This window comes from Juglans regia, chromosome 11, assembly GCF_001411555.2.
Source record: "Juglans regia cultivar Chandler chromosome 11, Walnut 2.0, whole genome shotgun sequence".
Taxonomy (NCBI): Eukaryota; Viridiplantae; Streptophyta; class Magnoliopsida; order Fagales; family Juglandaceae; genus Juglans; species Juglans regia.
In genome coordinates this window covers 8,278,663-8,303,709 of record NC_049911.1, presented here as the reverse complement: position 1 = coordinate 8,303,709, position 25,047 = coordinate 8,278,663, and the positions used below count along the sequence as shown (strand labels likewise).

At 38.8% G+C, this 25,047-nt stretch overlaps 1 protein-coding gene across 1 annotated transcript; it reads left to right on the top strand.

Moving 5' to 3' along the window:
- The first annotated feature begins 20,949 nt into the window (after positions 1 to 20,949).
- LOC108992052 (probable ubiquitin-conjugating enzyme E2 16) lies at positions 20,950 to 24,491 on the top strand. The gene is made up of 6 exons (XM_018966502.2): positions 20,950 to 21,102; positions 21,283 to 21,386; positions 21,671 to 21,773; positions 21,898 to 21,961; positions 23,773 to 23,861; positions 24,055 to 24,491. Exons 1-6 carry the CDS (start codon positions 21,073 to 21,075, stop codon positions 24,148 to 24,150), a joined length of 486 nt encoding a protein of 161 aa, XP_018822047.1. The 5' UTR covers positions 20,950 to 21,072; the 3' UTR covers positions 24,151 to 24,491.
- Positions 24,492 to 25,047: the final 556 nt, after the last annotated feature.

The window sequence follows — 25,047 nt, the reverse complement described above, 5'->3', positions numbered from 1 at the left end:
AACAAAGTTGAGATTAATATAATTTCGATATTTGTCAAAAGTAAGTTATTAATTCCTGAGAACGATATTCTTCTCATCACTTTACTATAAAATCATGATACTATGCACTTGCATTTTTGCACTGATCACCTATTGCTGCCTTCTGATAGTTAGGAAAGATAAAATAAAAAAGAAAGTATGCTCTTGCTAGGGATTACCGAGCAATGCTTATCTCCACAAGACCTTGTTTGGGATCACTAAGCAGGAAGAAAGTTTGCTCTTCCTCTGAATTATTGAGCAAGGCTATCTTCACAAGACCCTGCTTGGGATCATTGAGACGAAAGAAAGTACGCTCTTGCTTGGGATTTCCTAGAAAGACCTATTTTTTCAAGACTATACTCGGGATCACTGAGCAGGAAGAAAGTATGCACTTGCTCGGGATTACCGAGCAAGGCCAATGCTTTGCTCATGATTCCTGAATAAGGCCTATCTTCACAAAACCCTGCATGGGATGTCGAGTTGGAAGAAAGTATACTCTTGTTTGGGATTATTAAGTAAGACCGATCTTCACAAGAGGCTACTTGGGATAAAGGAGCAGAGGAAAAAAATAAGCCATTGCTCAGGATCACCGAGCAAGGCCTATCTCACAAGACCCTGCTCGAGATCATCAAGCAGGAAGAAAGTATGTTTTTGCTCAAGATTATAGAGCAATGTTGATCTTCACAAGAAGTTGATTTGGATAATCAAGCATAGGAAGAAAATAAGCCATTGCTTGAGGATCACCGAGCAACACCAACGTTTTTCTTAGGATTCTTGAGCAAGGCCTATCTCCATAAGACCCTGCTTGGGATCATCAAGTAGGAAGAAAGTATACTCGTGCTCGTGATTTCCAAATAAGGCCAATCTCCATAAGACCCTACTCAAGATCACTGAGTTGCAAAAAAGTATGCTCTCGGGATTTCTGAGCAAGACCTATCTCCACAAGACTCTACTTGGAATCACTAAGTGGGAGTAAAGTATGCTCTTGTTTAAGATTATTGAGCAAGACCGATATTTGCAAGAAATTACTCTGGATAATCGAGTATGGGAAGAAAATAATACCTTGCTCAGAATCACCGAGCAAGGCCTATATCCATAAGACCCTGCTCGGGATCACTGAGTAGGAATAAAGTATCACCGAGCAAGGCCAATGCTCTTGTTTGGAATTACTGAGTAAGGGCTACCTTCACAAGACCCAGCTCGGGTTCATTGAGCAGGAAGAAAGTATACTCTTGTTCAGGTATATTGAGTAGAAAAATTTTACTTATCATTCTTATACTACACATTATATACCATACATAATTTTTTAATTTTTTCTCTTACTAAATATGTAGTATATGGATGATGAGAAAAATTCTACTCATCATCTTATAATGTAGCTTTAAATAATAGGTTTACAAGTAAAACATAAGAAATAATCTCCCATCATCTAATGTTACATCATGGGATGATGATAAGGTGATGAGAAAATAGATGATGAGTAGCATTACTTGAAAAATAACTCAATTAGTTTAAGAAGAATAAATTAAAAAAAAACTAAAAAAAATAAAAATAAATGTATTGTGTGGTTTGTGGAGATGATAAGTAGTAAAACTTTATTGATTAAGGCCTATCTTAAAAAGAAACTGCTTTGGATAATCGAAAGGAAGAAAAGAAACCCATGCTCAAGATCATCAAGCAAGGCCAATTTTGAGCCCGCGAGCACTGAAAAATGAAGCTCTTGCATAATTAATTTGTCCAAAACCAGAATCGCATCTATGTTCTATACGTAAAACTCTTTTCTGTGTTGTTGTCTTATACTCTACACATAAAAAAACGATGTGCTAGCGGGCCGGCCAAAATTTATCGTTGGGCGTATCGTTAGTCATAAATTTGTGTTTTTTTTTAAATTTTTTTTGTCTTTTGATTTTCTTTCAAATATATTTTTTTAATATTCTTAATCATTAAGAAAAAAAAAATATAATTTTATTAATAATTACTTTCTTAATCATTAAATAAAAAATTAAAATACATAAACAATAAGACTGAGCGATTTGAGGTACTATTTTCCTAAAAACAAATGACCGAGGTTTTGCCCATACATATGCATACTGCAAAATCCAAAGGTTAAAGCTACTATGCCACCTAGGTATTTTTTTATATTTTTTTAATATTTTTAAAAAATAAAAAAATATATCAATATATTTAGAATTATTTTCTTAACTATTAAGTATTAAAATCACTTATTTAATTATTAAATATAAAAAAAAAAATAACCAACGGTCAACTAGAACGATAAAACGTGGACGGCATATAAACTCTTCCAAAACCCAAGAGGCATGCAGAGACAAGCATGCCCAAAAAACAAAAAAAAAAAAAAAAAATGTTGGGCGACAGAAAAAGGTGTTTCACTTTCTTTTAAATTTTAAATAGATGGATTAGATAGAATGTCAGATCGCAGTTGGTAAGGTCTCACCTATTTTGACATAAAAATTGTGAAGTCATCTATTATTAATTTGGATAAAAAAAAAGTAGACAACTTACGCATGTCCGATAATTTAATAAAAAAAATTATTTTTCTTATTATTTTTTATTTTAGCTAATATAAAAAATTTTCAAGTCAATAATACATTACATATGACAATAAACTAATTTAAAAATAGATATACTTTTAATTTTATACGCCCAAGGCAATATACTATAACAGTTAAAAGACTAAGCCTAGGCCTAGATAAAATTAAAATGTATGCTATGCAAATTTTTTAGTTGAATGTGTGATTTTTTTTTTCAGTCTATATTTGCCACAATAATTTGTTGCTTGGACTCAACGTCTCCATGGCGGTTTATATTGGATATAGAGATAGTTTCATCTTATTATTATAATTTTTTTAAATTTTTATACAAAATATAATAAATAATTTAACTTTTTCAAATTTTAAAATAATAATAATATTAAAAAATAATATTCTAATAATATTTTATTCAACTTATCTAAAATCATCTCATCTCATTTTATTATCCAAACGAGCCCTAAATAAGTGTAGTTTGATTGTGCCTAATTGGTTTCTGAATTCAAAGGAGTTTCCCATGGTGAAGCTTAATTCTGTTAGCAATTAGTTCTCTTTGATGGAAGGAAAATTATACAAAGAAAAACACTACATGCAACCGAGATGAGAAATCGCAGGAGAACCGTTGCCCACGTGGAAAATGAAACGAGGCTGTTTCTTATATTTCTTCCCTCCGTTTTCAACTCCCGAATTCGTCTCCCTCCATTCACTTTAAATAAAATCAAGAGTAAAAACAGAAAGTCGGAAGCTTCAATTCCATTTTACCAGGATTTTCCTGGGGATTTTGCCTAGGAACCACACGAAACACGGATGCTTTTTCAAGAAATCCCGGAATACATTTAAAAAGAACAAGATTCAAACCCAAACTAAATGCATTCAAGTCTTTTGAAAGATAAAAAGAGTAACAAAAGCTACTGCAATACGAACCTGTAAACGACAATGATCTAGAGGTTGAGTTTAAAAATGGGTTCGGTGGGAAAAAAAAGATAGGGAAGACAGAGACCAAGATCTCGAGGTTGGTAAAGAAGAAGAAGTAGCAGTTGTGATGTGGAACTCTAGATGTTGACTTTTGGGCTTGAAAGTAGTAGATGTGCTTGTAAGAATGAAAGAAAAAGCTTTTCACAATGAGAGAGAGAGGGGGAGGGAGATAAAGAGGGGCAGGATATGCAGTAAGCAAACGACCATCAGACTGAGTAGAGATTGCAAGAAGGAAATAAAGTAAAAGAAGAAGTAGCAACTGTGCTTGAAAGTAGAAAGTAAAGTTTTCTTTATCTTGGAATTGAAGGAGCGGACGAAAAGAGGGCAAGATGCATGAACCAACTTTATTCAGTTTTTTTTCTTTTTTTTTAATCTCTCCATGTGGGCCGACTCCCCGGGGGTTCCCCACCCCGCTTGTATGCATCAAAACTGTTATACAGGCTACATCCTCGTCCTATTCCTATTCCACCATAAATGTGTTTTACATGTTCTAAGAACAGATAGGACACCTAAAATATTTATTAATTACATATGTTGGGGCTTTGTCCTCTTTCATGAAAAAAAAAAAAATTAGCTACCCATGTGCATCATGAGAAAAATTATTTGTAAGGGGATTTTCTCCACAAGGCACAAGAGGCCCTATCAAGCCCAACTCGGAGCAAAAAGCTATTAACTTGGCCCACTAGGAGGCTCCTCTATACATGACCTATAGGAGAGATGATGATGCAGGGGATGAGACTTGTCGATCAGAGGACCCCTCGAGTAGTGTCCAATCCTCAAGTGCCCGCTCGCACAACAGTCGTGATATACGAGGGACCGTCGATCTACTGATAGAGAAGGCATGAACGGACCAGAGGGAAGGTAGACTGAGAATAGGAGGTTGGAGAACCATGCCGCATTTATGGTTCCGCCACCTGGACAACACGCCATATTAATGACATCGTCGTGGAGCCACATCGCATTTAAAGACTATGATAAAAGGAATAATATGGAGAACACAGACTTCATAAAAGCAGGCACGAATCTGCTCCTCGGACTTATAGTATAAATTACAGATCTTAGGTATGAGAATACTCTCTCTAATCCCTAGACTCTCTTATTAATTTGCTACATTTCAAAAATATTTACTAACTTGGGCAATGGAGGTTACCCGGCTCCAAGGCTGGCCTCTCAAAACCATAGTTTTTTCTACCTTGTGCAGAGCCCATTTTTTAAGACTTGAGTTATTGAAACTTGGCCCAAAGGTGTGCGAAACACGACGTTAACAGTGGCGTTGTCTATGGAATTGCTTGGTATTGATGGAGCCATGAAGGAAGGAAGAGGAGTGCGCAGAGAGGACGGAGAAGGCCCCAACCAAGGCCAATGCTTATGAGAAAGGGGAGAAGGACTCCCAAGAGAAATGGCGAGAGGAAGTCCCTACAAAGGGATTTGGACCGTGGTACGATTGGCCCACATTTGCCATTCAAAAAGAAGATGACCGGGGAACAATCCGCCGCTATTGCACATACCATCAGTCCACCTCACATAATACTAAAGACTGCTTCTCTCCGGGAGGAAGAAAGGAATTCGCAGAACAGCAGAAATGCTGCTGCTCCCCAGCCAAAAGACAGGAGCAAGAGAGAAGAGGAAGATCAAGAGAAAGGAGTTGGGACAAAGGTGACCAGAATAGACAGGCGACAACCCTCAACGGCAACTGGCGATAATGGAGCCACCGCCAGGTCGCCCCCATTCGCCACCAAGGCAATAGCCCCCTTTTGGGGAAATTTGAACCATAGCTAGAGAGTTTGCGGGCAGGGGCATCACCTCATAAAGTAGGAAAGCACATACCAAGCGGGCCCGATGCTATGAGGTATACTCGGCTGAGTATCATCTCGCCAAACAACGAAAGGGTGACCCTACCCCGCCCCCATGCCCTTAAAAGTCTTTTCCGGAAGCATTGTCTAACCTGTGGGAACCATCACACTATCCGTCATTGTGTGGAGTAGCCCCTGCATAGCCCGATGATGGTCGACTTTCTAGTAGTGAAGACTTCGTCGGCTTACAACCCCATCATCGGGAGGCCCACCCTCAACAGCTTAAAGGCCGTCACATTGACCTACCACCTCAAAATGAAATTCTCAACTCCCTAGGGAGTGGGGGAAGTCTGAGGAGAACAGGTATTAACAAGAGAATGCTACATCCAGGAGTTAAAGTAGAAGCTGGGGTGCCCGCCTCGGACAACACCAACAAAATAGAATAGGCCGGACACCTCCGTCTACTTCACGTTTTTATATTACCAGTAAGGCACCAACAATAAAAAGCGCGGCTAACGAAATCTACGGCAACAAGATCATCAACGGATTACCTCCCCACGGGGCACCATAGGGAAAGTTAGGCCTAAGGGTTGCCTTATCCCCCCTATGGCGGAGGGCGGGTCAGCCTTTGGCGGCCCGAAGATGAAAATTTACCTTCCTTGTAGACATCAATAGGCGGGTGCGGGTTTAGTCACAAACTACCCAAAATCACCTCCCTGCGGGACACTATAGGGAAAGGTTAGCCCAAGGGTGGCCTTATCCCTCCTGTAGAGGAAAGCGGAATCGGCCTCATGCCCCCCCTAGAATAAATTACCCCGACCTCTGCCGCAACGAAGAGTGAGATCAGCACCAGCCTGACCAACACTTACATTTCCTGTGATATCAACGAGGGGGAGCGGGTCTAGTGACAGACTATTCGAACAACTCGAGACTCAACAGGGAAAGGCTGGCCTAAAGGCGGCCTTATCCCTCCCGCAGAGGAGAGCGGGTCCTGCCTTCAAGGCTGCCCGAAGAGCTTACCCTGGCTCCTATCATGGTGGAGAGTGGTCAGCCAACTCGTTGTCTGAACTAACCTCCCTACAAGATACCACAGGGAAATGTAGGCCTTAAAGTTGCCTTGTCCCTCTCGCGACGGAGTGCGTGTTAGTCCTCAGCTACCCAAAATCAGAAACTATACATTCCTCGTAAGTGTCAACAGGCGGGAGTGGCTACAATGACAAACTGCCCGAGTAACTTACCTTCCTAAGGGATACAAGGGGAAATATTGGCCTAAAATGTTACCTTGTCGCCCCCGAGGAGGAGAGCGGGTTTGGCCCTTACGGCAACTCGAAAACTTATCCCGACCTCCACTACGAGCGAAGAGTGGGTCTAATGTTTGCATAAAAATATCTGCAAGTGCACATAATTGTAACAAGTAGTAAAATTTTTTTAAAGAAAACGGATGTCGAACCCACATGGATTAATTATGCTATTGAGTACTGAAATTTATAAAATTAATTACTATTTGGAAAACTGAAATTTGAAGAATAGACTATCTAAATTAAACTGAAGAAAATATCATTAAAGTTAAGATTTTAAAGATAATAAGAATAGATCTAGAGCGTTTGATTTCACCTAAAAAATCCCACACAATTTATTCTTCCTTGTTATAGAATTCCAATTATCCCAAGTTAATGATAAAAATTTCTTAACTATTCAATATTTTCTTTCGAACAATATCAAAAATATTTCCAACTAATAACTCCATATCTCTATGTGGATTTAATTAATTGGAGACTCATTAAGTTCTTTGATTTTTTTTTTAAAATCACACTAATCACGATAAAGTATATCTACTTTTGCTCAACTAATGGTGCTTGATCCTAGAGTTTTAATTAGAAATCACCTCTCGGTCTCATTGCGATTTAATAGATCGAACAATATTAGTTAGAAAATTGCAAGCATTAAAAATAAGGAATAAATACTCAATCAGGAAAATACTGAAAATACGATAACTTAAAATATAAATTGTGTGTTCAATGCTAGACTACATCAAAACTCTAGAAAATAAAATTAGTTCATAATGAAATTGAAAAGAAAAATAATAAAATTAGTGTTATTCGTTGGAGTCGATTGATGAAACATGCGACTCTCGCATCTACCCTCCAGATCCGCCTCTTTGAAAGAAAGTTAAATGATAAACTCTGGACCATTGAATTCTAAAATTCAGACTCTCTATTCATCCCACAAGACAAGATTAAATAGATGTCAAAATTCAAATCTGGAAACAAAATAAATGCTGGTACAATCTAACCTAAAGATCTGAAAAATAGTTTCTAAAGATAAAAGTTAACATAAAAGAAATTATCCCAAAAATAACGAAATTATCTAAAATAGAAGATTCAGTAATAAGTGGCTTGATTTACGGAGTTTGGGAGGATTTTGTGGTCAGCAGATTGATTGCGGAACTCGAAAGGGTCCCACTGGGTAGATGTCGTTTGCCCTGAATATAACTGATCTCCTCGCCTACTGAGAGAAAAGACTCTTGACCGGGATGATAGAACCCTCTCGCTAACCTTCCGAGCGGTAAATCTGCTCGCCTTTACTAGTTGTTGTCCATGATGTCGTTTAGGTTGGTCCTTTAAGTTGGTCGTTTAGACTGGTCGCCCAATTTAGTGGCCCGGAGCCTTGCGCCAAGTCTTCTCGCCCAGAAGGTAAAATATCTAGCTTATCGTCTAACTCTTGTGGCCAATTCTGATCGCGAATTCTAGTCGCGCCTTCTGGTTGCGCCTTCTGCTCGTCAGTTTCCTCACCTAAATCTCCTTGGCTCTCTTTAGATCTTGCTGCTTCTCATCGGTCTAGATCTGTAGTCTTTTTTTTTTGTACCAAAATGCTTTCCTTTCGCACTAAATCTTCTCATTCCTTCAAATCCAAGAAAATAAAAAAAAAATATAGAAATAAAATAAAATCAATAGAATTGAACAAAAACTGACACTTTTCATAAATAAAAGAGTAATAAAAATCACACTTATCATCTAGCACCAGCCTGACCCAAAATGTTACATTTTCCTATGATGTCAACGAGTGGAAGTGGGTCTAGTAACAGACTGTCCGAACGACTTATCTCATTGTGGGACCCAACAGGGAAAGGCTGGCCTAAAGGCGGCCTTATTCCTCTCGTAGAGCAAAGCGGGTCTTGCCTTCGAGGCAGCCTGAAGAATTTATCCCAACTCCTATCACAGCGAAAAAGTGGACTGCCCCAATGGTAGTACAAAGAAGTTACCTCATTGGGGAACCAAAAGGGGCGGGCTAATTTGAGGTAGCTTGACCTCTTCCCAATGGAGTGCGGGTTTTAGTTTTACGACTACCCGAAGTGAGAAGAATCTCTAGCAGGGAAGTAAAGTCCTGCACAAAGGCCACACAAGCATCAACAAGCAAGAGCAATAATGACATGCAGAGGAAGGCAGTAAGCATGGAACAAAGCAAAAAAAAAAAAAAAAAAACAAGTACAGCGAGAAAAATGCGAAAACTGTACAGTCGAATAAAAAAAATCATTTTATTAATTATGCAGGATTACGAGGAACATGTTACATCACAAAGTCACAAAACTATAAGCAACAAGTTACATAATAAATTAACAAAGCTACAAGGAACAAATTATATCATAAAGCTGCATGAAGTCGCATAACTACAAGGAGCAAGTTACACCATTAAGCTTATATATTCAACAAAATATGTTCTGGTGCCTGACCCTAGACCTAGACCATAAAATGGCTAGGGATAATCTGAAAGATTTAGAAGACCTCACTGTTCTAGGACCCAAGGAAACCAAAATGAGTTTGGGGTCTGCAGCTGTGGTGCTTTAGATAGCGACAATCACCACGGCTGCCGAGCCATTTGCCATAGCAACCAAGCAGGCAATGAGTTCCGTGTAGGCTGCGAGTTGCATAGAATGGCTTCGAAGTCGAGCCCTATAAGAAAAAGGACGAGAACGAGTGAGGCACAATAAGCAAAAGGGCAAGAACGAAAATAAGGAGTCTGTGTCCCCAACAACAAAACATTGGCGGTAGGGGTGGCAATATGTGACACGACCCGTTAACCCAACACGAACACGACACGATAAAAGCGGGTTAGGGTTTAGGCTTAACGGGTTCGGGTCAAAACGGGTTGACCCGTTAAGACACGATACCTTAACGGGTCACTAACGGGTCAACCCGTTATAACCCGTTATGACCCGTTAAGAAAGTTAAAATTACCCTTATACCATTTACCCTTATAACCTAAAGGCTATAACTAAAAGTATAAAAACTAATTAAAAAAAAAACCCTAACTCAATCAGCCCGATTCAGCCCCCCCCTGTTTCGAACTTTCGTGTTTCGTCGTTCTGCCTTCTTCAGAAACGCGATCCGAAGGTCGAACTCCTCGGCTCCTCGCGACGACGACGCCGCCCTCCTGGCTCGCCTCTCCACTCATCTTCAAGGTGACGTCGCGTCGCCTACAGGCCCTCCACTCCAGTTTGCTTTAGTCTTCGCGCCTCACGGTGACGCCGCCCCCCTCTAGTTTCACGGTGACGCCGAGTCGCCCATAAAGATTTCAACCACGGATTCGCATTTGCCGCCGCCAGCGCCCCGTCGCCCACACCGCGCCTTCCACTGTAAGAAAATGTGATTTTCGAGTTGTTAAATGTGTTGTACAAACTTTCTATAGTTTTTCTCGGCATCCAAACAGGGGTAACCCGTAACAACCATGATTTCTAGTTGTTCTATACTTTTTCTCGGCATCCAAACAGGCCCGTAACACCCATGATGAGCGATTGAATTATTTATGCTTCTTCTGTATGTAATTGTACAGTTGTTCTATAGATTTTCTCGGCATCCAAACAGGCCCGTAACACCCATGATTCCCGATTGAATTTTTTATGCTTCTTCTGTATGTAAAATCGTAATGTTCTTCTGTATATAATTGTATTTGGGATTAAGCGCAGATCATGAATAATTATTTCACTGGCAGGTTTAATTGAGGGAAAGGTTGATTTAATTATTTCACTGGCCAGTTTAAAAGAGAGAAGGAAGTTAAGGAACTCATTTGAGGGAAAGGTTGATTTTTTTTAGAACAGTTTGGAATTATAGTAATCCTGTTTTGAACATCGAAGATTGATTGTATTAGCATTTTTCAGCTTTGTTGTGGTTTGTTGAGATGACGGAGAATTCTTCCTAACAAGAATAAATTATTAAATTTGGATCCAAGAATAGATGATTATATATTGCTACATGAATAGATGGCGGAGAAAATTTAATAAATTTGGTGTGTATGTGACATATGTCATCCCAAAGTGGAGAAAAATAAAACAAGAAAAAAAAATTAAAATACAAAAATTATTGAAGGTAACTTAGGTAAGTCATGATTTACTATTGTCATTAACTCAACTAAAACTCTAATAAATTCAGTTAAAGAGTTCATTTATTTTATTTTACCCAAAGTCTCTTGAAATGTAATCTACACGATTGTATTACGAGTCTATCTTTCTCCTACTCAATCGGGCATACTCTAGATGATCTTAATCAAGAATTCTAGAAGATATATATATATATATATATATCAATCTCGTAATAAATTTTGTAATTAATTGTAAAATCGGGCAAATAATCTACACGATTGCTGCTTTCGTTTTTTACGCGTAAATTGGTCCCTTACAATTAATGTCATACTCTTACATTTGTTCTTGTTGTTTGTTGTCAGATGAGTTCAGCAGCAAGTGAAAATGATGAGATGATTGATTTGGACCCGTTTGACTCAGAAAGTATTCAAAATGAGGAAGTTAAAACAAAAAGAAGGAAACAGTTAAACGTGTGGGCTTTTTTTGTAATGGTTCCTGATTCTGAGAACAATGATGGCAAACCACGAGCCAAGTGTAAGATGTGTGGAGTTATTTATATGGCAGCAAGCAAATATGGAACCGGCAATATGAGGCGTCACATTGAGACATTCCCTAGGAGAAGTTCACGAGATATTGGTCAGATGATGTTATCACAAAATAGTGGAAATATTTCGGTAAGCACTCATAAATTTGACACTGAACAATATAGAGAAATTTTGGTATCTACTATTGTGAAGCATGGATTGCCTTTTCGGTTTGTTGAATATTCGGGGGTGAGATCTTTATTACAATATTTACGTCCAGATGTTCCAATTATTTCTAGGAATACTGCCAATGCTGATTTGGTTAAGATGTATCATCGAGAAAAAAAAAGGATTAAATGCATGTTAAATGATTCTCCTGGTAGAATTAGTCTAACATCTGACTTATGGACTTCTATAACCACTGATGGTTATATGTACATTACAACACATTTTCTGGATAAGAATTGGGTTCTGCAGAAAAGAGTTTTGAACTTTTCTTTTATGCCACCACCACATAATGGCATATCTTTGTCTGAAAAAATTTATAATTTGCTATGTGAGTGGGGAATTCAACACAAGATTTTTTCATTGACTTTAGACAATGCTTCTTCTAATGATGTTTCAGTAGAGTTGTTAAAAACTCAATTGAATATTAAGGAAGCTCTTCTTTGTGATGGTGAGTTCTTTCATCTTCGTTGTTGTGCTCATATTCTGAATTTAGTAGTACAAGATGGATTAAAAGAGATTGATGTTGCTATCCAAAAAGTTCGTGAAAGTATCAAGTATGTCAAAGGATCACAAACAAGGAAAGTAAAATTTATGGATTCAACAAATCAAATGTCTTTGGATAGCAAGAAAGGGTTGAGACAGGATGTCCCACTAGATGTAATTCTACTTATCTTATGCTTGAGAGTGCTCTTTTCTATCGCCGTGCCTTTACTCATTTGGAGTTGACTGATTCCAATTTTAAGCATTTTCCATCAATATCTGAGTGGGAAAGAGTACAGAAAATTAACGATTTATTGAGAGTTTTTTATAGAGACACCTGTAATTTTTCTGGGATTAAATACCCTACAGCCAATCTCTACTTTCCATCAGTGTTTTCGATTTATTTTACATTAAAGAGGCACTCTGAGGGTGAAGATGACTACATGAAGAGAATGTGTTGTAAAATGCTTGCTAAGTTTGAGAAATATTGGTCCGAGTTCAATGTGTTGTTGGCTATAGCAGTTATATTGGATCCTCGATACAAGCTTCATTTTGTTGATTTTTCTTATAAAAAACTTTATGGAGAATGTTCTAGAGTATATGAATGTTCGGAGCAAAATGTCATCTCTTTTCATGGAATATGGTTCTTCTAGTGCTCCTACAATGACATGTTCTACCACGACTTCTGATAGCACTGTTATTAGAGAGGAAAGTCAGTCTTCATATGATAATTTTTTATTGGAGGTAATATCAAATAAGTTTTTTTGTTTAATGATGATATATTATATTGTTGTTTCATATCACATATTGGCTTGAAAATATTTTTATTTGTTTTTTGTATACAGGAATTTGATACATTTAGACCTGATGAACTTTCTGGCTATATGAAAAAAAGTCAATTGGATCTTTACTTGGATGAACCTAGGGCAGAAAGAAATGCAAAGATTGATATTCTTTCCTTTTGGAAAGGAAATGAATTTCGTTATCCTGATCTTGCTCGTATGGCTCGTGACATTTTGAGTATTCCAGTTTCTACAGTTGCATCTGAATCTACTTTTAGTGTTGGTGGGCGTATCATTGATCAGTTTAGAAGTGCACTAAAAGCAGATATTGTTGAAGTATTAGTTTGCACTAGAGATTGGTTATATGGTGAAGAGCAAGGTAATATTATAGTATTTTATTAAATAAATGACTGTAATTTTTCAATAATATAAAACTTTACTGATGTCTTTTTTTTAATAGAAATACAAGAAGAAGTTAAATTGGACAAGTTAACTGAATATGTAATGGAGTTGGAGAACAACAAGGACAAGGGCTTGGAGGACGCTCCACCTCATTCTTCATCTTCTAGATTTGTTTAGATTTGTGTTTTTAATTTTTATTATATTTGGGATTGTAATATTAATATATTTACTATGTGTGTTTTGTTTATCATATTTGAGATGTAATTTTAATATATTGTTACAATGTGTGTGGATATTTGTTTGGATTGTAATTTTAGTCTTTAGACTTGTAGTTTTTTTTTTTTTAGATATTATTTATATTTAAAATTTATAATGGGATAAAACGGGTCGTTTCGGATTGTGTCATATCGTGTCAGTTCAATCCATTAATGTAAACGGGTTGAAACGGGTCGGATCGTGTCGTGTCAATTTATTTCCTAATGTGTCATAACGGGTCGTGTCGTGTCGTGTTTAGAATTTTGACACGAAACCCTTAACAGGTCGTGTTCGTGTTGACCCATTAACTGTAATATATATACTCTGACACGACACGAACACGACCCCGTTAACACGATTTGACACCCCTAATTGGCGGTTCCACCCTCTGGCGCTCAGACCACCATTGCCAGCAGTGGCCTGAGTGCCACCAAAGGACCTGTCGCCCACTAGGGTGTAAAGACTTTTTCGGAGCAAATAGAAGAAAATGCAAAGGAATTTCAGAAGGAGAGCAAAGGAAAACAAAAGAACTGAGAACTCAAGTAGTAAAGTAAGAGTCGCAAAATAAAAGAGAAAAGACAGAAGTGAGTATAATGGATTTCCTAACATAGAGAAGGGTCCTTATATAGAGATGGGGTTGACGTTTAGCCTCCCGGGGCACCATAACTCCACGAATCACCACGTGCCCTCCCAGAGAACCGTAATCCCTTGATTATCGCAATCGCTGCAGAGCATATCTATTAATACGATGTGCATAATTAATGCCACTGAAAATGAAGCCATGATGCAAAAATCGAAGGGGCTCCATTTAATGCAGAAATGTAACTGGCATTGTGTTGCCACGTATGCAAAATGTGAACGGTCACTCAACATGTGACTAGGCAGGCCGAGAACTTGATAGGGCATATGGCCGAAGGAGATAAGAAGAATTTTTTTCGGACTCGTCTGGAAAGAATTAACAAGGTAACTATAAGGGATTTATTCCCATTACTTAGAGCCTGCTGGGCCTTTAGCCATTACCCAGCCTAATGGTGCTAAATAGTTAACAAGGCAGGTCAGCCTAACAATCCGTGGTCGCTTTCAGAACCCAGAAGCTTGCACAGAGCGCAAAAGAAATAGAAAAGGAAAGAGAAAAAGAAAAAGAAAAAAGACCGAAGGAAACCAGTATTAGAGACATGAACAAAAGGCTAAACAACTAGCGGGGTCGGAAAGGTTAAACCAGACGCCAGTGGGGTGGGCCAAGAAACTTCAATGGCATGACCGGGCACGGCCGCTCAAATAAAAATTAAAATGATGGCCATATTCCGAGAGTGACTATCCATAGAGGATAAGCAAGGGCAGCATGACTGGCTAGCAGGGTAGGTAGGAGCTCTATGAACCCCTTCACCATGGTCCCCTAGGTCGGCCACCCAAAAATAAAAAGAAGAAAGGAAAAATAGGTAAATGCGAGACATGACAAATAAGATATTGCATTAGTCAGTATGTATATATATACAAGCCTCTGAGCGACAAAATGTGGATACATGTGTAAAAACAAAGGAGAGAGTATAGCGAAACAAATAAAGTCTTTAAGCCTGGGCGCTAGGAGCATTGGTCTCAGCGACCACAGAAGCAAGGTTGGCCTGCTCCACAAATGCCGGCGCAGGTGCGACTAGACCAGGGAAAGCATCCGACATCTCTTTCCTTTGCAGGTCATGGTTGGTTTGAAAGGATGCCTCATCGGTGGGAATTTTGACAAGCACAAGCCGCTGAAGGTACTTGGTGAAAGATCTTGAACACAGCTCCAGACTCTATAGAAGGAATGCCTGCATTTACTTGCGGCCCTCAATGACCCCACACCTCGTCATGAAGTTTCAGGAACCACCTCAACTGCCCTTGTAGGGAGAGGGAGGCATCTTGAAGACTTTGGTTCAATTGCTCCAACCAGTCCTTCTCCTCCCATGCTCGAGATAAGTCGCCCTGTAGACTTTGGTTAAGCCACCCCAATCAGGTTTTCTTCTCTTCCCACTTCTACTTGTGTTTCCTTTGACGACGCTCCAGCTTCTTTGCTCTGTTGTGCTCGTCCGATAGGTCGAGTCTCGTCCTCTCGAGTTCGCACTTCAACTGTTCCCTCTCCTCTTTTTCACCGCGAGTACGGTCCAAGCTCCACTGAACGATGGCCTCCTGATCATCCACGATGAAAGCCACAAGTTGAGAAGTACCCTGGCAACATAAAGGAAAGACTAAGAAAAATGGAAAGAAAAAAAAAAGTGGAAAGCAGGAAAGAGACTATCAAACCTCTTGGAAAAAACCCAACAAGCATTCAACAACTCGACCAATGGTTTCCTCTTGGCTCCCCTCCATGGCTAGCTGGGATAGGGAAGGAAGGGCCCCCGCATGATCTGCAAACTCAGGCAATTCCGCAAGACTTCAGGGGGAGCAGGCGTGTCCCCGCTCAAACCCCCCAGACGGGGGGTCTATCACAACATCCGGAAGAGAGTCGTCCCCCACTGGATACTCGGCCTGGGTGAGTGGTTCATCATGCGGACCCTCACCGGCTATATCACCTATGGAGCTGTCACCTTTGTGGAACTCCACCTGGAAGAGTGGGTCGATGGCTGGACTCCTCGGACCATCGTCAGCTGGAATATGCACAAATGAACTCCCCCTCTCTGGGAGTGCGGCTTGAACAAGAGAATCCGCATCGAGACTCTTCAAAGCCTCGAGGATTGCAATGTTTGGAGGAGACCTACCCTCTACCTCCGCACGGTTGCTAGAAGTAGCCTCCACCCCTTCATCAGCCGCCTCAAGAGAGTGACTCCTGATGACTGAACGAGACGAAGAAGGAGGAGAGATCCATGAAGAAGAATGTTGTCCCTCATCAGGAGTGGTAGCTGCAAAAATACTTTGGAGGAGGGCGTCCATCTCGACGTCACCCTCGGATGCCTCAATAGTTACCACCGGAAGAGGCGCCACAGGAAGACTGCTCGCCAGCTCGCCTGCCGTAACTGGAGTTGGAACTGCCGCTGTAATGGGATGGCTAGCCTCCAAGGTAGCCGGTCCCACGTTAAGGGGTCTTGTACCCTGGGAAGGGGCCTATCCTCTGCTCGAACACTCTCTCGATGAACTTTCTTCCCTTTATCACATAGAGGAAGGTCCGAGGAAGGCTTCTAAAGCTGAGCAACTTGGGGCCGCATAGCAACCGACCTATCATCAGAGGGAAGGTGTCCCAAGGGAGGCAGAGAGCTCCTCAAACTCTCCTCGAAAAAGAGGATCTCGGAAAAAATACTGTCGGGATGGTTCTGCACCCATTCTCGCACCACCGCAATGCGCTTCACTTCGTAAGGGGTGGCTGTCAGATGCACAACCTTGTCTTTCGGAACTTTTCCCCAGTCTGTCCGTTTTGGAAACTCTCGGCTGTTCACCTGGCCTACCGGAAACTCTCATCCACGACCAGATGAGAAGAAGAATTTGTGGGACCAATCTTTCATTTTGCGGTATCACGGCTCCAAGGTGACTAGAGCATGGGATGCCTTGAAGCTGCATACATTCTCCTTTAAATGTAGTACCCTATGGGCAAGAAGAAACTCATGACTAGTAAGGTTCGCGTCATCTGGGAAGGATTCTAACAAAGCCCGCCGCAAGATAATGCTGCAACACATCAGTAATCTCCAGGGATTCGGGTGTAGTTGGGAAGGGGCCAAGCCAAGGCGATCCAGAAAGTCATGAACAGTACGAGGGAATAATAGTCTCAAGCCACATGCAAACATGGAAGGGCATAGGGTCACCCTTAGTGGAATGGCCCTCTGCATCGACGACGCCTTCATCGGAGCCAGGAACTTCGATGGAAGCAGACTCTGGTACTTAGTAGGTGAGGGCTAAGGAGGCTAGCGTCGGTTTGTTGGTAGTCGAACTCCACCCGTTGCCTAAAATTAGCTGCCCAGTATCAGCGGAGCCCCCGCCAAAAACATTGGGTTGAACAGATGTTTCGGAGGCCATCACTAGAACACGAAGTAGCGAGGAAGATTGGTCAGAGAAAAGAAGAAGAATCAAGAAAACTAGAATAGCGGGACAATTACAACGCAGTGAGTGGAAACCAGGTCCCACTCCCACGTTTTATAAAAAGAAGGTAACAATTAGAATCTCATGTACCTTGGCAACAGGGATACTTGCCGTTTTAGATTCGGGGAATGTGGTTTACGAAGTGACGCAAACATGAAAAGTTGCCTAACACCTCTTCATTAATGAGGTTGAAAATATGTCATGAAAAGGTGAGCCCATCATAGAAGATAGAGACCCTGTCAGAAATGCCAATCCGCAGAAGCTTCCCAGACCTCAAAAAACCTAAATAGGGTTCCCAACCTTGATAAGAAGGCAGAAGCGAATCATGATAAATTCTCACTGTATGTGTCTGGTGAGAATTAGTGGGGTAACTATAAGGAGATTTTCCCCACAAGGCCCAAGAGGCCCTAGCAGAAAGCCATTAACCTGGCCCACTAGGAGGCTCCTCTGTACATGGCTTGTTGGATGGATGGGCAGGGGATGAGACTCGTCGATCAGAGGACCCCTCGAGTAGTGTCTAGTCCTCGAGTGCCCGCCTGCACAACATGCGTGATATAGGAGGGACCGTTGATCTATTGACAAAGAAGGTATGAACGAAGTAGAGGGAATGCAAACTGAGAGCGGAGGTTGGAGAACCACGCCATATTTATGGTTCTGCCACCTGGACAACACGCCACATTAATATTGCTGTCGCCGAGCCACGCCGCATTTAAAGACCCTGGAAAAAGGAACAATACGGGGACACGAACTTCATGAAAGCAGGCACAATCTACTCCTCAGACTTGTAGTGTAAATAGTAGATCTCAGGTATGAGAATACTCTCTCTGATCCCTAGGCTCTATTGCTACCTTCCAAGAATATTTATTAACTTTGGCATTGGAGGTTACCCAGCCCCAAGGCCACCCTCTCAAAACCATAGTCTTTTCTACCTTGTGCAGGGACCGTTTTCGAAGACCTGAGTTGTCGGAACTTGACCCAAAGGTGTGCGAAACACGACGTTAACATTACTAGTCTTCAATTTTCTTCTAGAAAAAAACTTCAATTAAGAACCATCAAGCCGATGACACAAATACATATAAAAAATCTCCATCTTAGAACCATCAAGTCGATGGCAAAATACACATAAGAAACCTTCATTTTTGACCCACGGCGATGCCATTAACGCCATGGGTCTCTGGTGTGAAAGTGAAGATATTTCTAGTTATTTCCATTGCGGGTCATGTTGTTGTCAGATTAGGTCATGTCGATGCAGTCGTCCATGTCTGTCGTGGCTCGTGCCATGGTCGACGAACAAACATGGCTATGAAATTTCTCTGGAGAAGAAGAAGTCTGTAGCAGAATGATAAGAGAAATAACATAAGAATGAAAAAGAAGAAGATGATAGATGAAGAGTGGGGAGTGCGAGAGAAGTTGAAGATAAAGTTTATTATGGAGATTTCTGGTTATCATCAAATGGTTTGATTTGGATAAGGGATGTTTTTGTTTAATTTGATTTGATATTTGTATTTTAGTCACTTCAAATATGTGGTAGTAGTGGCATTTTAGCCTAACCTAGTCTCTTGCAGGGGCACCTTGGTTGGATCAACATCTATATATAGTGAGTGCATTTCAGTCAAACATGACATCTGTAGGGGACATTTTGACCCAAGTCATCGCATAAATTTCTGACGGATAGGATCTAAAATCATACATAGGGTAGAAATCAATCTATTTATCTTGCCATTAAAATCAATCTGTTCTGCCTACTTTCACGTGTCCATGTTCAGTAATCTTTTACTCAGAAATTGTTTTTGGTGAAACTTTCCTTGCCCGGATGCCTTTAAACAAAGATGCATTGCTCAAAGGCATCAGGATTTGACGAGCAGAAGCAATACTTAGAGGAATAATAACTTTTCTTTCATCAAAATCTTATTTGTATTTGTCTTATTCACGCTGCCAGATCCTTTCTTCTTTCTTCTTTCTTTATCTTTAATGGTCTTCCTTTAGAGAAAGAAAAGATAAGAATAATAATGCAGCACAGCAATCAAATTTTAGCAGGGAAAGCGATTTCCTTAATTAATTTCTTGCCCAACTTTAGGGTCTCAAGTGGGATAAAGATAGCTAGCCATATGAAGTTGGCCATGCAGCATTTATCAACCCATCTAATTTTTCGAGTAGCGTCAAATGCTCAATAAATGTTATATGACTCAATTTGGCTTCGCCCTCGGTCGAGTCACGTGCATTAAAAGATACCGAAATGGTAAAGATACTTGAAAAATTTGGGTTCCGTATTTCATGGTAGCTGCATAACTAGGAATTGGAACAAAAAACAAGCTTGCACAAAGCAAAAGGGTTCAACAGAAAGTTTCTATCCACCCACCTCTCAAATCTATGAGACTTCTAGTTTGGGTACCGAGAATACATAAAGTATTTTGAGAATACCTCACTATTATTTATTATTATTTTAATTTTACCTACTTTTTATTATTATTTAATATTATATCATTATTTTTTTATTATTATTTTTTATTTGAACACCATGCGAGCTCGAACTTTTGATTGAGTTGGATTTTAAGTTGAGAAAAGATATTTACAATCGTGAATTGTGCAACCGTCACGTAATTATTTTGAAAAAAGTGAATAAAATATAGGATCTATATGAAAAAAAAAATTAATTTTTAAATAGTAAGATCCACTCTTTTTCAAAATGATTACGTAGTGTTTACGTATAAGGATTCTCTAATACGTATAATGAGAATATTTAAAATATTCAAAGAGATTATAGCAAATTATGTTCTTTACTCTTGAATCCTCAACATATCACTTGAATCCTTATACGTCTAGCTAATTGTTAATATATGTAGATACAAACTATGTAAATATATTAAGAAAATGATAGAATTTTTAGATAAAGTTATAAAATATAATATAAATAATCTATTTTATTTAAATAAAGCAACTTATTCATAATCAATCATAATTTTGTGTTTATGATTTAATGTTTTAAATTCTGTTTCAGTGATTATTTTAGTTTAAAGTACTGAAACGGAATATTTCGATACTGATGTATTTCAGTAAATCTTTTTAGGATTACTATATATATATATGTATAAACTGATAATTAATTAAAAAACTTGTATCTGAAAGTATGTATCATATGTATTTTTGAAATAAATCCTATATCTATTGGAATAAATATTTTTTGTTTTTTGTTTGTTTTAAATGAAAAAAGGTTAGGTCATTTTAATTTTTGTTACAGAGGTTATGTAATGTCGTTAAAAGGTAGAGAGGATTTGTTTATATGGTGCCCATTTAACGACGCCGTCTCGATGGTGGCTTGTCAGCAGACTCAGCATGAAGAAAACCATCCATGGCAAGATAAGATATAAGATAAGATATGAGATAAGATAATTGATATAAAAATTGAAAATTAAATAAAATATTATTATTATTTTAAAAATTAAAAAAATTAAATTATTTATTATAGTTTAGGTAGAAATTTAAAACAATTCTAATAAAGTGATATTCACCGTCCAAACGGACCTAAAAGATAAATAAACCGTCGCTCGTCCTCTTTGTCCATTTCGTCAAACTCCACAACCATCTCTCGCTCTCTCTCTCCTCTCTCTCTCTCTCTCTTTGTCTCTGTGTCTCTCGCTCTCAAATTCTCCGCCATTGTAGAGTTGAGCCATGACCAGCTCCTCAGCCGCCTCTCGCAAGGTTTGCCATAATCTTCCCACTTCACAAATACGCTTCATAAATATATGTGTTTAGAGAATACAAAAAACAATTGTAATTTTGTATGTCAATATGGGTGGGTGCGTGTTTTTCTGATTTTTTTTATTTATTTTTTCTTGATAATCTGATTGTATTTTATGTTTTGTATTTCGATGCTTTTAGGCTTTGAGTAAAATTGCTTGCAATCGCCTCCAGAAGGAGCTTGTCGAGTGGCAGGTCAATCCTCCCGCCGGTTTCAAACACAAAGTTACCGACAACCTCCAAAGGTTTTTTTTTTTCATTATAATCTCTTCTTTGGGATTTTATGCATTGATCAATACAATATTACCTCTGTTTGGCTGCTGTGAAAACCAAGGAAAAAAGATTATTACACAAAGTAAAGTTTAGGGTTCATAATCTGAATTTGATGTCTTTTCGTTTATTTTTATATTCTTCTCACGAAGTTTCCTTTTCCTTCCCGTCCCTTTTTTTTTTTTTTTAATTCCTATATTTTCAAGCTTTAGTTAGTTTGTTGAAATTGAGTTGTTATTGGGAATTTTGGATCCAAAAGGTGGGTTATTGAAGTTAATGGAGCTCCAGGAACTCTGTATGCAAATGAAACTTATCAACTTCAGGTCGACTTTCCTGAGCATTACCCAATGGAAGCCCCGCAGGTCTGCTTAAACTCCTTTTAATTTTATAACTTGTATTTAACCTGGGTAGAATTAAATTACTATTTTTTTTCTATTTGTGATGACGTTTTGTCGTTTTATATTGATTCTTGTGGCGTGTTTACAGGTTATATTTCTGCATCCTGCTCCACTGCATCCTCATATATATAGCAACGGCCATATTTGTTTAGGTAATTTTATTGCTCTCGTGTTTCTGTCTTTTTTGCCCCCTTGTTAGCATATCATCTTTGGACAGTATCTTATTGTCTTATAACATATGTCTTCATATGGTGTAGTTTACTTTCCCAAGTTGAGTTGTTATGGTTCACTCTTTCTTGGAGGTCTTTCGTATGTGGTATATGATTTATTATAGTTACGGCATGAGTTCTCTTGTGTCTTTTCTTCTGCATTAATTCTATTCAATCTTTTGCTGGCTGTGATGGTTGTTCTCGATTCATCTGTAATATTGATAATGAATTAGACATCACTTTTACTCTAGAAGAAGAGATTTTCACAACTTTTTCAATATGAGGTCAATGTTATTGGTCATTAGATACTACAATCTATTTATTTTTTTATTAAGCAAGACATTAATACCACAATTAAATGCTTAGAAAATGCTGGAAGCGTTAAAGATTAATATACAATGTTTTTTAAGATGTGAAACCTCATGAAGGCAGGGACTTTCAGACCCACCCTTGGGGACTCTGGACTAAACCCCAGATATATGGAGCCTTAAGCCTGTCTGGAACATGAGATAAGGAAAACTTACTTTGAAACGAGGCTATCACAAACATCGTTTCCATGGTCCTGGAACATAAAGGAGTAAAGAAAGATTTTTTGAGATGTTGGCTTCCTTCTTTGAGCAGTTTAATTGCTTTCTTTCCTTTTAAGTCCATAATTACAAGACCCATAGATAACAAATGTCAGTTGTATGAAATTTTACCTTCTTATTCGCGACTTATACCAGACGGGCAGAGGTGAATTTGTACTTCTGAACTTCAACACTCGCTGTTTAATCATCTCTCTCTCTCTCTCTCTCTGTGTGTCACATACACTCACTCAGTTGAAACTTAGGTGGATAATTGGACTTATATGTAGAGACCTCTGTATGCAGCCAAAAAGTTGGGAATGAATCGAAAAAAAAATGAAGCTTAAAACTATTGCAATTGCTTTGCATTTTAGACATTATATATGAAGGTGTGCTTAAATCAGGGTAGGGCTAATTGGCTTTATACTGTTAAGGCGTCTGCATGTCATTATGTCTTAGCATGAAGTAACAATAACTGATTGGGGTATATTATGTCAGCTGTAGTGGAACTTTTCAATTAGGAGATAGGTTTATTATGGTGGATGTTGTGTAACAATAAGCCATTGAGGTATGTTGTGTCCACCATAGGTATATTTCTTCCTGTTATTGGCTTTCATAGTACTAACATTAGCTCAGATTATTTCAGTTTTCCAGAATCATTGTTGTAGTTGAGTAAAGATCAGAATTGCTAGGTTTGCATTTGTGTTTAATTATTTTTATGCCACTTTTTGAATATTAATGTCTACTGTATGCTGGGAGCCTTGAAGTTGCTGTTGTTGGTGGATGTCAAAGTCATAATATCTTTTTGGCTATTGATGTTTGTTGTTTACTATATTTTTTTATTTGGCAATAGTGATGACTAATATCTCCTAAAGAAACATGGTATGTAAATTATTCTACACGCTTGTTGAGAGAAATATGAGAGAGTGAGTGTGTGTGAGTTCAAACCTAGTTTCTGATCTTGACCAGTCTGAACAAGCAGGAATACTTGATGATGATAAATTATGTCAAAAAGAAAAAGTATTTCTACAGAACTTCTTCTGATTTTGGTTATATGGCTTTTTAGTGCTTTGATATCATTCTCCCTGTCTTATGAACTCTATCCCATTTTTATTTCCTTAAAGAAATTGTTGATTACCTTTGCAGCAAGACCGACATTTAATGTACTACTTGAATGTGGCATTTTTGTAGATATTTTGTACGACTCATGGTCCCCAGCCATGACTGTTAGTTCTATCTGTATCAGCATTCTCTCTATGCTATCAAGCTCAACTGTGAAGGTTTGGACCTCATAATTTCCTTTTAACTTTTAGGATCTTCTGAATCCTTCTATTTTGAAGCCATTGGGTCGTACTTTTAGTGTGCCACCATTGTTACTGACTTTTGAGAGTACATCATTGTCTGGGTAAATGATGGACATGCCCTTTACTCATTTTGTATATCGATCTTTTGTTGTCATGACCTTGCTTGCAGCAACGCCCTGAAGATAATGACCGCTATGTAAAGAACTGTAAAAATGGCCGATCTCCCAAGGAGACCCGATGGTGGTTCCATGATGATAAAGTGTAACATCACAGCATCTTCTTCCTTCATTGATTGCTTAAGAAATGGAGTAGATGGCTAGCCTTCTCAAAAGGAACGATGAAGGCAAAGAAAAGAAGCATTCTACACCAGGATTTTGTCAAATGCTCAATAACTCTGTAAATTGGCATGCCTGGTGTTTATAACGGAAGATTGACAATCTGTGTTTCAAGCAGGGGGGACAAACATACTCATGTCTTTGTTGAGTACTCTTGTATGAGATCATCTATTAGAGAACTTCAATCAATTTATAAGCTTTGGAATGATAATCGATCTTAATCACTATTTTCGCCCCCATTGTGTGTGCATGTGTGCGTGTTGGGCAGAACTTTTCAAGAAATTACTGTGAACTTGTTTTTTAATCTTTTATTTTTGTGAGAGTGAAAGGATTTTGCATATTATTGTTTTATTGGAAGTCGCCCATAAAGTTTATTCTTTATCATTTTTTAATTAATCTTTGTGCAAGTTATGGGTGTGCAAGCCTATGTAAAGCTCCTTGACGAAAAGAGGAATCCATCATAAAAAAAAAAAAAAAAAAAAAGATTTACAGGTATCGAGAGAAAGTAAGACTGTTAATCCGGGTTCCGGTTCGAAAACTTAGATATACTTGGACTGGAACTCGAGTTTCAAATCCGGACTGGAATCCGGACCGGATTAGCCCGGGTCAGACTCGCGCTGGAAACTGGAATTTGGTTGTTTTTTCTTAGTTGCAAGTATATGGGTCAAAGGACTTGAGTGCTTTAATACTATAGACTACTTTAATACTATAGACCCAGGACCATCTGTCTAAAAAGCTCTGCTAAGTGCTTGTCGTGTTCATGGAAACAAGGAAATTGCTCTACGTTCTGCAAAGAAGCTCCTGGAGTTATGCCAAATGATCCTGCA

Excerpts from the sequence above, each read along its gene's own strand:
- LOC108992052 (XM_018966502.2), top strand. The coding sequence starts at position 21,073 with ATGACCAGCTCCTCAGCCGCCTCTCGCAAG. Across the intron at positions 21,103-21,282 it reads CCTCAGCCGCCTCTCGCAAG|GCTTTGAGTAAAATTGCTTG; the intron begins GTTTGCCATAAT and ends CGATGCTTTTAG. Across the intron at positions 21,387-21,670 it reads GTTACCGACAACCTCCAAAG|GTGGGTTATTGAAGTTAATG; the intron begins GTTTTTTTTTTT and ends TGGATCCAAAAG.